The following is a 14,162-nucleotide window of genomic DNA, read 5'->3' as shown; positions in this document are numbered from 1 at the left end:
TTGCCGGTTCCCCAAATGATACGCTTGTAGCAAAGAATAGAAGAGCGAGCAGCCAGTCTTTAGAAAATCACAGAGCTAGAATCTGACTGTCAGTCGCCAACCACATATTCCCTTCCTTCCTTTGGTCAGTCAAAAATGTTATTGCTACCATTTTCTTCTCAACAAATGGAAATTTTTAAGTGTGTTTCTACTTTACAAATTCTGTGATCTTTCTTTCATCTTCATACTAGTTTTCATGGGAAAGGTAGCAAGCAATTCTGGCCTCAGAGAATGTTATCTTCCAAAAATGCTTTTTTTACTTGATCAGATATGTTGAAGAGTAAATAATTTAATGGTATGTAGAGTAATGGTATTTTATTATCATTTAAAAATTATAAAGCAGATATATTATAAAGTAAAATGCAAAAAAAAAATCACATTAGGTTTGAAGATAAGATGCTTCTATACTTCTTTTTGTAAAATACAAGTGACTCCCTAGAAGCAACTTAGGCAGATTTTCCACTGGCTTTCAAATTTATAACCTAAACTCTTGAACAGAGTCAACTATGAGAACTGCCAAATAACTCCTTAGTGGAAACAAGTTAAGTCTTCAAGAGCACACACGACTAATAAAGTTTTGCTTATTTTGCCTCTCCAAAGGGCCCACACCACTAGATTTTTCTTTTGGCTACTGTACTCCGATAGGTTTATTGTAAGCAGGTAAGAGCCCCTAAATCTTTTTCTTCTCATTATTTTCCTTTTTTTCTAGAGCTTTTCTATACTTTTAAGGTAAGCATTAACAATTCTCCCAGAACCACTGTAAAGTTGAACTCATAAAGCATTAACTCTGAAGTAGTGTGCTATATATACTTGTGCTATTTATTACCCTTACTTAATTTGCTTGCAGTGCTCCATCAATCTTATAGAAAGCATTAAACCTTCCAACATATTTAAGAAACATCTGCAAGAGTGGGTTTGTTTTTTTACAACTCTTTAATTAAAAATCTCAACAAAAATATATAATTAAGCAATTTACATAACGCACATTCTTAGTATCTGCAGGTAAGATTAACAGAAGGCAAAAACAGATATACTGTATTGCTTCTCTTTGGCAAGTCACCAATATTATCCACTGCAGAAACATCTGTTATGTATAAAAAAACAAAAGTAACAAGCAAAAAATATGGCCTTAAAATAACTGTCCCTTAGCACAAACAAAATATTCAGTAATAATACAGTAGATGGATTTTTCCAATTGACTAAATTTATAATACCTTATACCACTGGGATTAAAGTAGCAAGCTCTTTCCAAAATTAAGGTCCATAGCAGTAGTTATGGGGTGGGGGGAGAAACTCCTTTTCTAGGTATATCCTGGCTCTCTTTTCTATTTAATAATGTTACACTCAAACTCTACCCCTCAGATACCATTCCTATAGAAAACAATCTTTTCCCTACACCAAAACTGTGTTTTCTTGCAGGTCAGTTGTCTAATGAACCCCCTCCAACCAAATACGCATTTTATATGGGGCAATTCAGCATTCTTAGGTCAGTATTTACCATCTAACTCAGTGTCCAAGAAATTAAAAAATTTCTTCCATTTGGATACTTTCTTGCATTTTACAGCAAAGATACATATGTGGCTCTACTGAAGCAATAATATACATGTTGGAACTAAAAGTTAGAAAAACAAAAGAAGGGTCCATTCAACACATAGCAGCTTATATCTAAATATATACATGTATGTATATGTTTTCACAGTTAAATTTTAGAAAAAAATTTACAATTGATATGTTCAGGAATATCTCCTATAGTCTATAAATAATATTTTAAAAGCTGAACTGATCAAAATGCAGTACAAGAAAGTATCCAATTAAATACATCTTATAAACCTTGAAAAACAGTTATTTGAAGTCAGTAAAGCTTGAGGTTTGTGAAAAGTATGTCCTGTCAGTCCCTACTACTGGGGAAGAAGACTAGTCTTCTAAATATGATAGGAGAGAAACTCCAAAACTTTGGAAGGAATTGGCAGCCCCTGGACTTCTTGAGTGGACATCACTCTCCGGATTGACATGCGACACAAATGTTGAAGGCTGGGGACTTGCCTTGGAGTTGCCCAAAAATACACGCTTCCATCATGTGTCCTAAACAGAAACAAAAAATCACAAGCTCAGTCACCCAATTACATGTATTCCAACATCCTGCAGCTCAATTTAAGGCTAGGTATTAGAGTCACAAACTATACATTAAGACTTAATTAAGGAAACCTAACCAATGATCTCCTTTATAATCCTATTATATATGATAGTATATAATATTATAACACTATATGATATTATATGTCATACAATAATAGTACTACAAAGAACCCTTATGGAAAGAAGATCTACAGACAATAAAATACTGGTTACTTTGAATAAAGCTACCTTAAATTGCCTCCTGAAGAAAGTAGAAAAAAATCAACTTACCCTGCAGCTAAAACACTGCCATCAGTAGAAAAGGCACAGCAAAGACCACTGCTCAAAGGTGCAACTTGCACTGGATAATCTTCATCAATTCTCCAGAACCTCACCATTCTAGAAAGGAAATCAACTGTCCAGTGAGTATCTAGTAGGATATTTAAGGTAAAAGCAACTTTCAAAATTCATAAAGAAATGCCACTCAGTTCTGAGTCACAAAACACACACACACACATGCACGGATCACTGCTGTAAGCAATTACTCTAGCGTGCTTTATAGAACATTTTATCGTCTACACCCACTGATAATTTGGATCAACTCAAACTGAGATTATAATGAAGGGCTGCCTTCCCTTCCCAGTGCTCAGATCTATAATGCTCACAACCAGAAGCTTTCTTTCTTACACTTAAAACACAATCAGTATCTGATCTGTTTTACTCTCTTACCAAGACATTTATAAAGCTTATTCACCTAGGTAGAGTATGTCTAGAAACAGCAGACAACTGATATTCAGAATCTATCTGAGCAAACAGGAAAACAACCACTACTGGTAAATAAATAAGAACTCTCCCTTGTACGTTTGCTAACATTCTGGAAAGAAGACAATGAGTCACTTTCAGAACTGATGTGACCAAATTGCTTAATGCTTTATCCACGGACACTGTATGATAAAAGCATAAAATGGAAAGGCTACATCTAGCTTCTGCTTCTTGTTAATAAGCAGCAAATCTCACTCATGTGACATTTTATTTTTTAGTTTCAATTGCAGTAGATACAATGTACTCCCATTTTACCATTTATTTCATTTTGAAAAAGACCTTCTGCTTCAAACCTTTATATTACTGAAAAAAAAAATATATGAGCCACTGTAGAAATAATTTAAAATTTCCCCAGCCTGCCTAAACAAGTTAACAAACAAGAAACACAGGAAAGGCATACATTATCTTTTGTTTACATGGATACTACTGAGGCTGGTATTCTTTAAGATACACCATCTCCCAAGGTCTTGTCTAGAGAAAAGACATTAAAACTGAAACTGCAGGTAGGGCTTTATTTTTTTAGCCTAAAGAATGTTTTCATTAAGTAGAAGGATGAAAGGAAATCTTTTAAAAGACAATAGTAAACATGTCAAGCTATAATTTACACACTTACTTATCATCAGCAAGGCTTGCAATATGCAGTCCATCATGACTAAAAGATACAGATCGCACCCATCTGTCATTTGCTCCTCCAGCAAATATTGGAGTGGGTGGAGGAAACAGGTGCCTGGGGTCAAATACATGTTTTCAGTGAAATGAGAGCCACTTCAAGAAACAAAACTACCCAGGTACAAAGTAATCTATCTCAGAATAATGGTTAAATTAAAGGGGCCTTAATGAACACAACTGAGAAAACTGAACAGAGCTGAATTACAAGAAAGGGACTTCAAAGAATTACTAATCTCCTTTTTACAATGTGTTAAGACACTAAGATTAAGTCCAACTTTAGTTTTACCTATTTTTCCTCAACACGGAACTCTAACTGTAACTACCACCTCCACAGTCATGTATTGTTAAATAACAAGATCTGTATCAAGAGAGACAAGGGCTTAAATAACACCAAAACTTTTAAATTATGAGAGAATGTAATTTTAGGTTTCAAATGTGATTCCAATCATTCATGTGACCTCTTAAAAGCTATACTGATAGGAAAAGATGAGTTACAGACAAAAACAATTTGTGCTATGCCCACCCAAATTCCATCAGAATGTCTCCAGTGTGTGGATCCCAGATATATACTCGAGTATCATAAGATGCAGTAGCCAGCAATGCTCCGTCAGGAGAAAAGTCACAAGCTACCACATCATGGTGGTGTCCTTCAAGTTTCCGTATCATGGTGTATTTATCCATATTCCACAGGAAGACCTGCAATAAAAAAACAAATGTTACAGCTCCATTCAGACACACAGAGGACAAAAATGGCACATCTTAAACTAAAATAGCTAAATTTAATTAAGATATTAAATTAAACATTATAAATTATGAATAATTTTAAAATATGCTCAGTGTCATATTTAAAAAATCAGTCTTTAAGTTAATTAAATAGACATGCAAATTCTATTTCAAGTGTTTCTGTTAAATGTTAATTAAAAAAATAAGCCTAAACATAAAAAAGGCAATGTAATTTAACCACAAAGTTATACTGAAATCCATTTATTCCAAAAACTAATTAACTAAAATATACAGAAATAAATAGGGTTAAAGTACTACAAACCCCCTTCTTTTGTTTTTCCAGAAACTACCAAATTTTTTAAAAATATACAGACAGAAAACGTAAGGTTAACAAATTGTTACTCCATTGGCATCTCCCTTTGAGATAATCACTTGTTTACAATAGGCTTGGGTCACCAACGTGAGCCTAGGAAGAGAAACAGATACTGCAAGCAAAGAGAATTTTCACAGCCAAATGAAATTTCTTTGGCAAACAACAAGGATGTTTAAACCACATTACAAAATGAAAATGCTAATTTATGAAAATAACACAATTAACATTCTGTGTATCAAGATTTGCCAATCTTATTTTCCCAAACTGACCACAATCATTAGTCATTTTAAGTAAAAAACATTTAAGTAACTTTAGTACAAGTTCATATCGTTTTAGATTCTAAATATCAGTAGTTAGTTAGACTGTGCAGAATAGCTCTAAATAGGATTCTAATGTTTACTTCAGTCTGTTATATTAAATGTGAGCTTTGAGGTTTAGAACAATCCTAATAAAGACAATCTCTCCTCTTGGAGTAAAGCAATCCATTTTGCTACTTTTTTCTGCACAGATACAATATACATTATTTCCGAAGAAAAATAAACACAAATTTTAAAGTGGATCAAAGACTTAAGGTATCTCTAGCATCTCAGAGAATTCCAAAAAACAGCACAGAGAAACCATCTGAAAGCCAATTACATTACATTACATTGCTTTCACATTTCAGACTCCCAATTCTATCAGACTGGAGATCAATTTACTCAGAGGAGTCAGTGGGTTTCACTGTGGGGGAAATTATTTTTAAAAAGAAAAAAGGAAAGAAAGAAAAGCAGAAAGTGGACATCGACCAGCACCTGTGTACGTACAGTACACCTTGCAGCCGAATGCAAGGTTACTTCATCCTACGGTAAAGGTCGCCCCCAGCCCGGTAGCCAGAGATGCCACTCTTTCTGCCCAGCTAACACCATTGTGCGCCTGTGTGCGAGTGGTGCCAGCATAACCTCAATCACACCAATATTGCTGCCACCACCTGTGACAGGGAAAGCAAGAAGCATATGGAAAACACACAGCCTAAAATAGCAATGTCAACATCTAGCTTTGTTGTTCTTAAGATTTTAAAGAACTAAGTATTTTTTTTTCTAAACTTCCAGCATTTGCAACTATCACTTTAACATACTTCTTGGCTAAGTAAAATGCATTTTAACCAGCCTCCACCCCCCATTAATTCAAAGTGTACTGTGATCATCACATGTATTTGGACTTAACAATTTTCATAAATACCCAACGCTAGTAAGATCTCTTTATATTAATTCAGAGCTGCTAGACAACTAGAGTTCATCAATAAGCATACTCCTCATAGGAGTCACTTTATACCTTATCTACAGGTATGCTATGTATGACAGACCCTATTAATTTCATCTATAATTCACTCTAGGACATACATGAGTGCTATTTTTATTCTTATTACATTTTTAAGTTACTCTTCAGCTAAATGTCCAGGACCAGCTGGGACTCAAACTTTTAAACAGCAAACTGGACAAAAAAAATAGAACAACAGAGAAGAAAATAATTAGCAAGGGATGTCTTAACATTTGGACTAGATCTTATAGAGCACATAAACTTTTCCTAGATCTTAGAAAAAAATTAATTTGACATGCCCCTTATTTTATGAATATCATCTCTAACTAAATGCAATCCAACTGCTCACTTCACAACCCATAACTGTATTTCTCTCAGGCAAATTCTCCCCCATCATGAAATAAAACATTTAAGATATTCATGACACCGAGCACAGACTTAATAGGTTACTTAGATTTAAAATGATTATGCACACATTATTGTAATTCAATTCACAATGAATGTACAAGAACTTCGACACATACTGCTTTACTGGCTCCCACTGAACACAGCATAGAAGAGTCAGGAGAGAATGCGCAGCTATACACCCAGTTCTGGTGGCCCCTCAATATTTTCATCATGTTTCCTGACAAAAATAAATACCAAATAGAATCCACATTAAATAAGTGGCATTTCAAAAGTGGCTGAATCATAGAACCACAAATTACAATAGTGGCAATGATCTAATCAAAATGGGGGTTGGCAATATATGCCAGTTGATTAATTTTTTAACCAAAGTTTTATTGGAACATAATCATGCCCATTTATTCATGTTGTGCTACAATGGCAGAATAGGGAAACTATGGCAGAGATAGGCTGGTCCACAAGCCTGAAATATTTACCATTTGGCCCTTTAAGATAAAGTTCACTAACGCTTCATCTACAGAAGATAGGATTCTTTTAGTCTAATCCCCTTATTCTACAAATGAAGGATCTGGACCACAAGGCTGAGACTTTATCAACATCTTCAAAATGCCTTTTTATCCTTTTTCCTTTTTGATAACCTACATTCCACTCCAAAGCACACAATTACATCTAAGAATTTTTAAATACTTACTGAATGCCTATTATATGACAGGGACTGAGCACACAGCTTGTGAATAAGAAAAAGCTCCCTACTCTTTTGGAGCTAAAAGTTTACTGAATCTACATTCTTAAAACACATGCACACAACTAAAAACATGTGGAGAAAGAAAGTAACACTTGATATGTAAAAGAAAATAAAATTTTAATTATCAAACTATTTTAACTGTTGGAATCTTTTCACCCCTTTGCAGCTGAGCAATCAGAGAATGGCTAAAATGTAGTTGAGGCACCTCATGGTTTGCTAATATATTAGTGTATTGTTTTATCAGGCAATCGTCACTACCCACCAGCTCTAACAAGTCTCCAAATCTGAGGGTTTTATTCCCTGCTACATTCCATTTAAGCTACATTACCCTTAAGCAGGCCTGTCCATCTCCACCTTGAGGCTGTTAGAATACTAGCTGATTTTATTTAAATATACAGTTTTAGTTAAAACTATGAATTTTTTCATTAGAGGTTGAGAAGGTGGAAGTAATATTCACCTTGGTCCTCTCAAACAAGGGACACTCTCCAAAACTTTCTAAGCATCACAATTAAAAAGAAAAACATGAGTACTTGACACACTGATGTACCTTTAATTACACTGGAGGGCAAATTCTTTTACTTTTTATAAGATAATTTGTTGCTTAACGTATCCAACTTAACTGTTATGTTTATTAGCATTTACATGTTACAAATTTTGGTGTATAAACCGTTTTAACCTAAATTTTATTAGAGTACTAAATTATAGTTTGTTACTTCAAGATCTACTTAAATTTTCACTAAGCAAATGACAAAAGTTAATAACCCTCCCTAGATAAAAGGAGATAAATTAACACAGACCAGTTCATATAAAACCCCAAACTGATCCAGATTTTGTCCTTAAATAGTTTATATACATCTGTGTCATTAGTTTCTGAATAATATCAGACTGTTTAACCCCTGGCTCCTATTCTGGGTCACCTTTATGGTTTCATTTGATCTATATAGGGAATGGGACTAAAGGATTAAGCATAGAAAATGAAACTTTAATCATATACCACTTTTAAAATCAAATGTCCCAGACGATCCCAGATACCTCTCAGCAGTTATATGAAGAAACTCATTCTTTTTCAAAGCCTGGAAAAAAAGACATACCATCATCTTTCAGGTCCCACACTCTCAGAGTTTTGTCTCTTGAGGCTGACACTAGGATCAAGCTCCCATCTGGAGCAAAAGTTAAATCTCTAACCACTTCAGTATGATCTACCAAGTTAAGGAGGAGTTTTCCTAAATGCAATAGAAGGGGAGAAAAGAAGACAATGTTAATCATTTTTATCAGCTTCTATTTCTTAAAAACAGGGTTCCTCACCATTAAAAAGAAGTAGGAATACTTGGGCATTTCCACTTAGGCATCTCCTTAGTTTATCAAGTATTACATGACTTTTTGGTAGTACTTTTATTATTACCTTTTAAGATTCTCTATTTACACTATTTTAAAATGTATTATTTCCAGGATAGTAAAGCCTAAATTTATTAGAAAAGTTAAAATGGAATTACTGTAATGTAAACAAATTCCTGGATCAAGTTCATTTAATATCAAGAAAACATAAATTATCATTTTCTAATTATATAGTATGACTTAAAAAAAAAAAACAATTTTTTTCCTTTTTTCTATTCTTTGGCCTAGATTACTGATGGACTGTCAAACTCCCCAAAAGATATCACAATAACCTAAAATTTCAACCATAATTTCTGCAACGTGTACTTTATTCATCTAGTATTGTACGTTTTATATTCTATGAAGATCTATGTGCTTATGTTAAGTATTTTTCAAGAATCCAATCAAATTTACTGACTCTATCCTCACTCAATGTCAGTATCACTTGCTGTACTGTAATGCACATACTGCTGTATTGCTCATTTCAAACTGTCCTTCAAATTTCATACTGTATGCTATCAGCCAGAAGCTGTTTTAGGTGGTGAATAACATTTATTTTAATTGCCCAAAGAATTTAACTTCTCAACCTATCCAGTCAAACTTTAGGTACAATGTCACTAAAACCTTCCAAAGGTTAGATAGTGACTGCTGAAAACCAGATTTGCCTTGAAAACCTCCACAATAACAGTCTTTGAAAAAGCACTTGAGAACACCTTGCTATTTGAGTCATAAACTAAATTGCTAGTTTATAGGTGATAATTAACTAAGCACTCCTTACATGCCCTTCCTGCTATAACACACTCTAAAGAGTGATTAAGCAGCAAGAACTCTATTTTCCTGAATTAAAACCATGAGCTGAAGATGCTATTCAGGCCAATTATAAATATCCACAGCACCAATTCTTGCTTTTCAGTAAGTTAAAATCCTCAAATCATATATTCTAGGGCTATGAGCAATGCCCTGCATCATAAAACAGGTTTGCTTTTAAAACTATGACTCCATACCTGTATATACATCCCATATTTTGATACGCCCATTGTTTAACCCTGTGGCAAGGAGTAGCTGATCTTGTCCAAATCTGAATCGATGCCATTCTATATTTACACAGCGACTCTGTTTTTCTGGAACTGAAGATCCAAAAGCAAGACTCCAGACTATATCACCACAGTCTATGATATGTTCACGAGGCTTATTTTTTTGACCACCATCACTATTTTGTCTTGACAATCTCAAACTGCTTGAATTGGTGATATTCTTGGTGCCATGCAGAAGACTAGAATGGAAAAAAGGTCAGATTGAAATCTAGGTACTATTTACTCTGGACTCCTATGGATACTAAATGATGACAAATGTTTGTTAAAATAACAACAGAATCCTATAGATGGGAAGAGGAAAAGTTCCTTTTAGCTATGACAAAATAAAGTCAGATCAGAAGGTCATGATAGAATAAATTCAGATAAAAAGAAATTCTCTGGCTGAGAAAAAGTTTCACAATGAAATGACTTATAATTTATTTGTTTAAAATTTTTCCTCAAAACCACTATATTAGAGCTCTTTTAATTAATATAAGGATAAACAAGCAAAAATAAAAATAAAAACAATAAAAATCCAGTAACAACATATGTGAAGCTGACACCAGAACACTATCTTTAAAAAAATAATAATAATAATCAGTAGTTTAACATACTTTCTATACCTAACATAATACATTATGAGGACTTTAATGAATCTAACCATGAAAGTCAATTACATTCAAAAGAGCAGGGGAAGATTAAATTTAGTGTTCAATATATTTTACTAAAACTTTTCAACAAATATTGACACTCCAATAAAAGCAGAGGGTCTACAAGTAGATAAAAAATTACACTATCAATGCACCACTGTTAACTAATAAAATGTTGTGAAATCCAAAAAGCGTCTCATAACAAAGGTTAACCTGCCCCTGCACACCACAATATACACACTTTTAACACACAGAAAAACTTAAAAGACACAAAAGTATCTGAGAAAGTATTCCGTAATATCTAAGGCCAGACAATTCTTCCAACATATTTTCCAATATGAATATTTAGCTTATGATTAAAACATATTTATAAGTTTACAAAGGAAAAACCTAAACATCAATATCTTTTTATTACTCCATACAGAGAAAACAGAACATTCTACGAACAGACATAAACTACAAAAGAAGTAAAGAATCTTACAAGTTCTTTAGGCACTGGGACCACGGAACAAGCTTTACTGTACGATGTCCTTGAGACCAAGCAAAGTATGAACCATCTGGAGCAAAAGCGACAGTCCAATTTTCATGACCACATTTCTTGTCAAAAGGAGATGCTGGAGCTAAAAGTTCACCTATAGTACGTGATCTCACTAAAAACAAAAATGAAAATACAGGGTATCACATATAACCAACAATGAACTTGAAACTGCCTCCACATTACCTTAGGACTTTTGATTTCATGGAATTTTTCCCTTTTCTATGCAGACAAGGCATAATGAGTTCTGCTTTCCACCCCTACTAAAATACTGGTTCAAACAAGACCACAAAACAAGCTAATTTGCTCTTGAATATAAAATTCAAAAAATGTGGCCACCGTTAAAACAAAAAAATTCCAAATATATAGATGCTACACCTTTCCAAGTGTCCTATTAATAATTACCTTGGGGTTCCCTGCATATTAACAGGCATATCATATGATCTTTGCATTTTAATCAAATTATTTAAATACTCATTTACATACAGATACAATATTATAAACTAGTACAAGGCTTATAATGCAGTGCTTTGAAAAAAATCTTTGTTAAATCCTTATTACCTGCAACTGTTTAGTGTTAGTAATCTTAGAAATGTATGATTTAATGACCTTGTATAAGGGAAAAGCTGCCTGCCATGGGAACTTGGCCATAAAGATACAACACTACATTATTAATGTCTGGACAGTAGTAACACACCATCTGAGTCACGGCCAAACCAAGCAAACCAGATTAGCTCCTTCTTCACATTCCTCCCTGCAATTTCATAACCACCAGAAAGGGAGGATCTGTGGTAGTGTCTTGTGAAAGAGGGCAGTAACTCCCTGTCACACAGACTTCTCTATTCATGGAATCTTGCCTTTACTCTTTCCATATGTACTTGAGAAACCAAACAGCTTATAATACCCAAGAAAAAGGGTAAAAGTCTCATTGATACAAATCTACACAGAAGTATCAGTACTTGACTCTTGTATCCAAATGATAGATAATTTTAAAAAAACAACCCACCTTCCCCACTCCAAAACTGGGGTTTAAAAAAAGCTTTCTGCTTATAAAAGTTCTTTTATATATTTCGCACTTAGTACCTTTGTACTATATCCAGGAAATAGGAAATAACAGAGACCTAAATATGCAAAAAGAATTTTTAATTAATACGGTTCTTAGTAGATGGTTCTTCTACCTTATGCAGGGTGCTAAGAAGCTCTATTTATTCCTTAGAAGAGAGGACTGGAAAGTTTTTTAAAAGGTTCATCAAGATGAAGTAAAAAGATAAATGAAAGCCTATCGCCCATCTGTAGTACTATTGTGTAGTAGATAAAATCAAACCAATCACTGGACTGAGAATAATAATTGTTGAGTTCTATGTACCCCTTCAGGATGTACTTTCTAGTCAAATTAAAATTTGGACATGGATTTTTTTTCTCCGAATGTTTAAAATGGTTATTAAAGCCAGGGTTAAAGTCCTCTCCCAACCTGCCATTTAACTTTACCCCTAAGAGAACACAAATACAGAATTCTAAGATACCTGTCTCTAGATCTAAAAATTCACCCATACAGGATACAGGACATTTTGGCTACTTCAGCTTCTCCCATTCTCTAGAAATACCTCCTCCATTTATTGAGTAAAGGCACACATTTAGTTGGAGAATATCAACAAAAGCAAAGGCTTTCTGTTCTGTGGCCACCTCCAATTTTATTTAACACATTAAGTCCATTCAGTATTGGGTTTTCTTTTGGGGGGATGCTAAATCTGTTTTTTTTTAAATAAAAATTGTATACATTAAAGGTGTATAACACGATGACTTGGTAAGTTCAATGTTTACTAAGCATATCAATCAAAGCACAGCTCTCCTTCCCACTCCCCTAAAAGTTGTTCCAGTTATTTTACCTTAACAGTTTTTAAACAATGTAAGGTGCTCTTATCTGAGCCACTGGGTAGATCTTGACGCACAACCTTCAACCTCTTTTGCCCCGTCTTCAGTGTAGCAGGGCTAAGCCACTAAACACCTTCTCTTAGATAGCCTCTCCAGAGTTTGCTCTTTCGTATAACAGCGTTTTCTTCTCACTCCACACAAGCACTCTGCACCTCCCTGCTCCTAGGTGTATAAAAGGTATTGTGTCTCCTCTCTTGAACAGCTGCCCGTCTTAACGCTACGCCATTTTTTAAAACACTGCTTTTTCCAGACTGATGACACCTCTTCGGTAGCATTTCTCCTTAAAGAGTGGTTGATACACACGAGGACCCCTCCCCTTTCATTACCGCTCAGAAAGAACACAGAAGTTTACTTTTCCCATTGTAAGGTTAAGAGTCCCTGAGACTTGCCCAGCACTCTCCTGTCCACTCAACGTCCCAGCTGCGGAGCCAAGAGAATCCCAAGATAATGGCCCTGGACGGACTTCCGATGAGGCGTGCGCGTCCACCCTCAGCCTCGGCCACACGGTCACTGCGGCCCCCGCCACTCGGCGCCCAGGTTCCCCTCCTAAGACCTGCACACCGCTTCCCTCCGCGCCAAGCGCTGCATCAACGTTGATCCCATTTACCCAGCCCCCGGGCAGCTTCCTTCCTCGGCGATCTAGGGCTGGGCCCCGGCTCACCCTTCTCCCCTTGGACTGAAGAGACGTTTCCTCCCGAGCCTCCGCCGGAGCGTCCCTGCCTCCCTCAGCCCCCACGCTCACCAGCACCATCCCATTCCTCACCGATCTCTTTCTCGTTGACCCTCGGGGGAAAGCTGGCCATCTATGGGGCACCGTTTGATTCCCGGGGCGCGACGCGGACGCAACGACAGAGAAGGGAACGGCGAGCGCAGAGGGGCGTGACGCGGGCTCGGTCCCTCCCGGTCCCGGGGTCAGAAGGGAGGGGCGGGGACGGTCGCGACAGTTTCTGCCGACTTCCCCGGGAATGCTCCGGAAGGCCTCAAACCAAACTACGGAGTCAAACACAGACAATAGATCCTGTTCCTGCCTCACGCTTAAGGACCAAGTCACCTCCTCCAACGTAGTCGACTGCAAACGAGACACTGGAGACAAAATGGCGGGCAGCGCGGGTGATAGCAGGGCGGAGGGGGCGGGCCTCGTGACGTCCCCAGTGGAAGCCCCGCCTCCGGACGCTCGGGAAGTGATGGCCCGGCTGGGCGCCCCGCTCTCGTGCGCGCTGGCGTAGTTTGAGGGACGCGGCCCTCGAGAGAAGGGGGAGGGAAAGCTGCCGCCCCAACGCGGCGGAAGCCGGCACGCTGGCTAGGAGCCTAACGACTGTGCGTCTAACTCGGGCTCGGTTTTCCCACCGGGGGCCAAGCATGATGTGTATTTATAAATTGAAGTGCCTTTAAAAAGGCGAATAGAGCATTG

The 14,162-nt window shown here is 36.5% G+C and overlaps 1 protein-coding gene across 2 annotated transcripts; it reads right to left on the bottom strand.

The window, feature by feature from the left end:
• Positions 1–339: 339 nt before the first annotated feature.
• On the bottom strand, positions 340–13,845 carry WSB1 (WD repeat and SOCS box containing 1). Of its 2 annotated transcripts, XM_036906315.2 has the most exons (9): positions 13,515–13,844; positions 10,766–10,934; positions 9,566–9,834; positions 8,279–8,410; positions 6,562–6,662; positions 4,169–4,341; positions 3,590–3,703; positions 2,446–2,553; positions 340–2,121 (listed from the first exon to the last, which is right to left on the bottom strand). In XM_036906315.2, the coding sequence occupies exons 1-9, from the start codon at positions 13,552–13,554 to the stop codon at positions 1,962–1,964; spliced, it is 1,266 nt and encodes a 421-aa protein (XP_036762210.1). In that variant the 5' UTR covers positions 13,555–13,844; the 3' UTR covers positions 340–1,961. The 2 variants fall into 2 exon arrangements, with proteins under 2 accessions (XP_036762210.1, XP_036762211.1); XM_036906316.2 differs by lacking the exon at positions 3,590–3,703 and having other exon boundaries at positions 13,515–13,845.
• Positions 13,846–14,162: the final 317 nt, after the last annotated feature.

This window comes from Manis pentadactyla, chromosome 4 (genome assembly GCF_030020395.1).
Source record: "Manis pentadactyla isolate mManPen7 chromosome 4, mManPen7.hap1, whole genome shotgun sequence".
Lineage (NCBI taxonomy): Eukaryota > Metazoa > Chordata > Mammalia > Pholidota > Manidae > Manis > Manis pentadactyla.
Note: the sequence above shows the minus strand (reverse complement) of the source record. Positions and strands in the feature narration are given on the sequence as shown.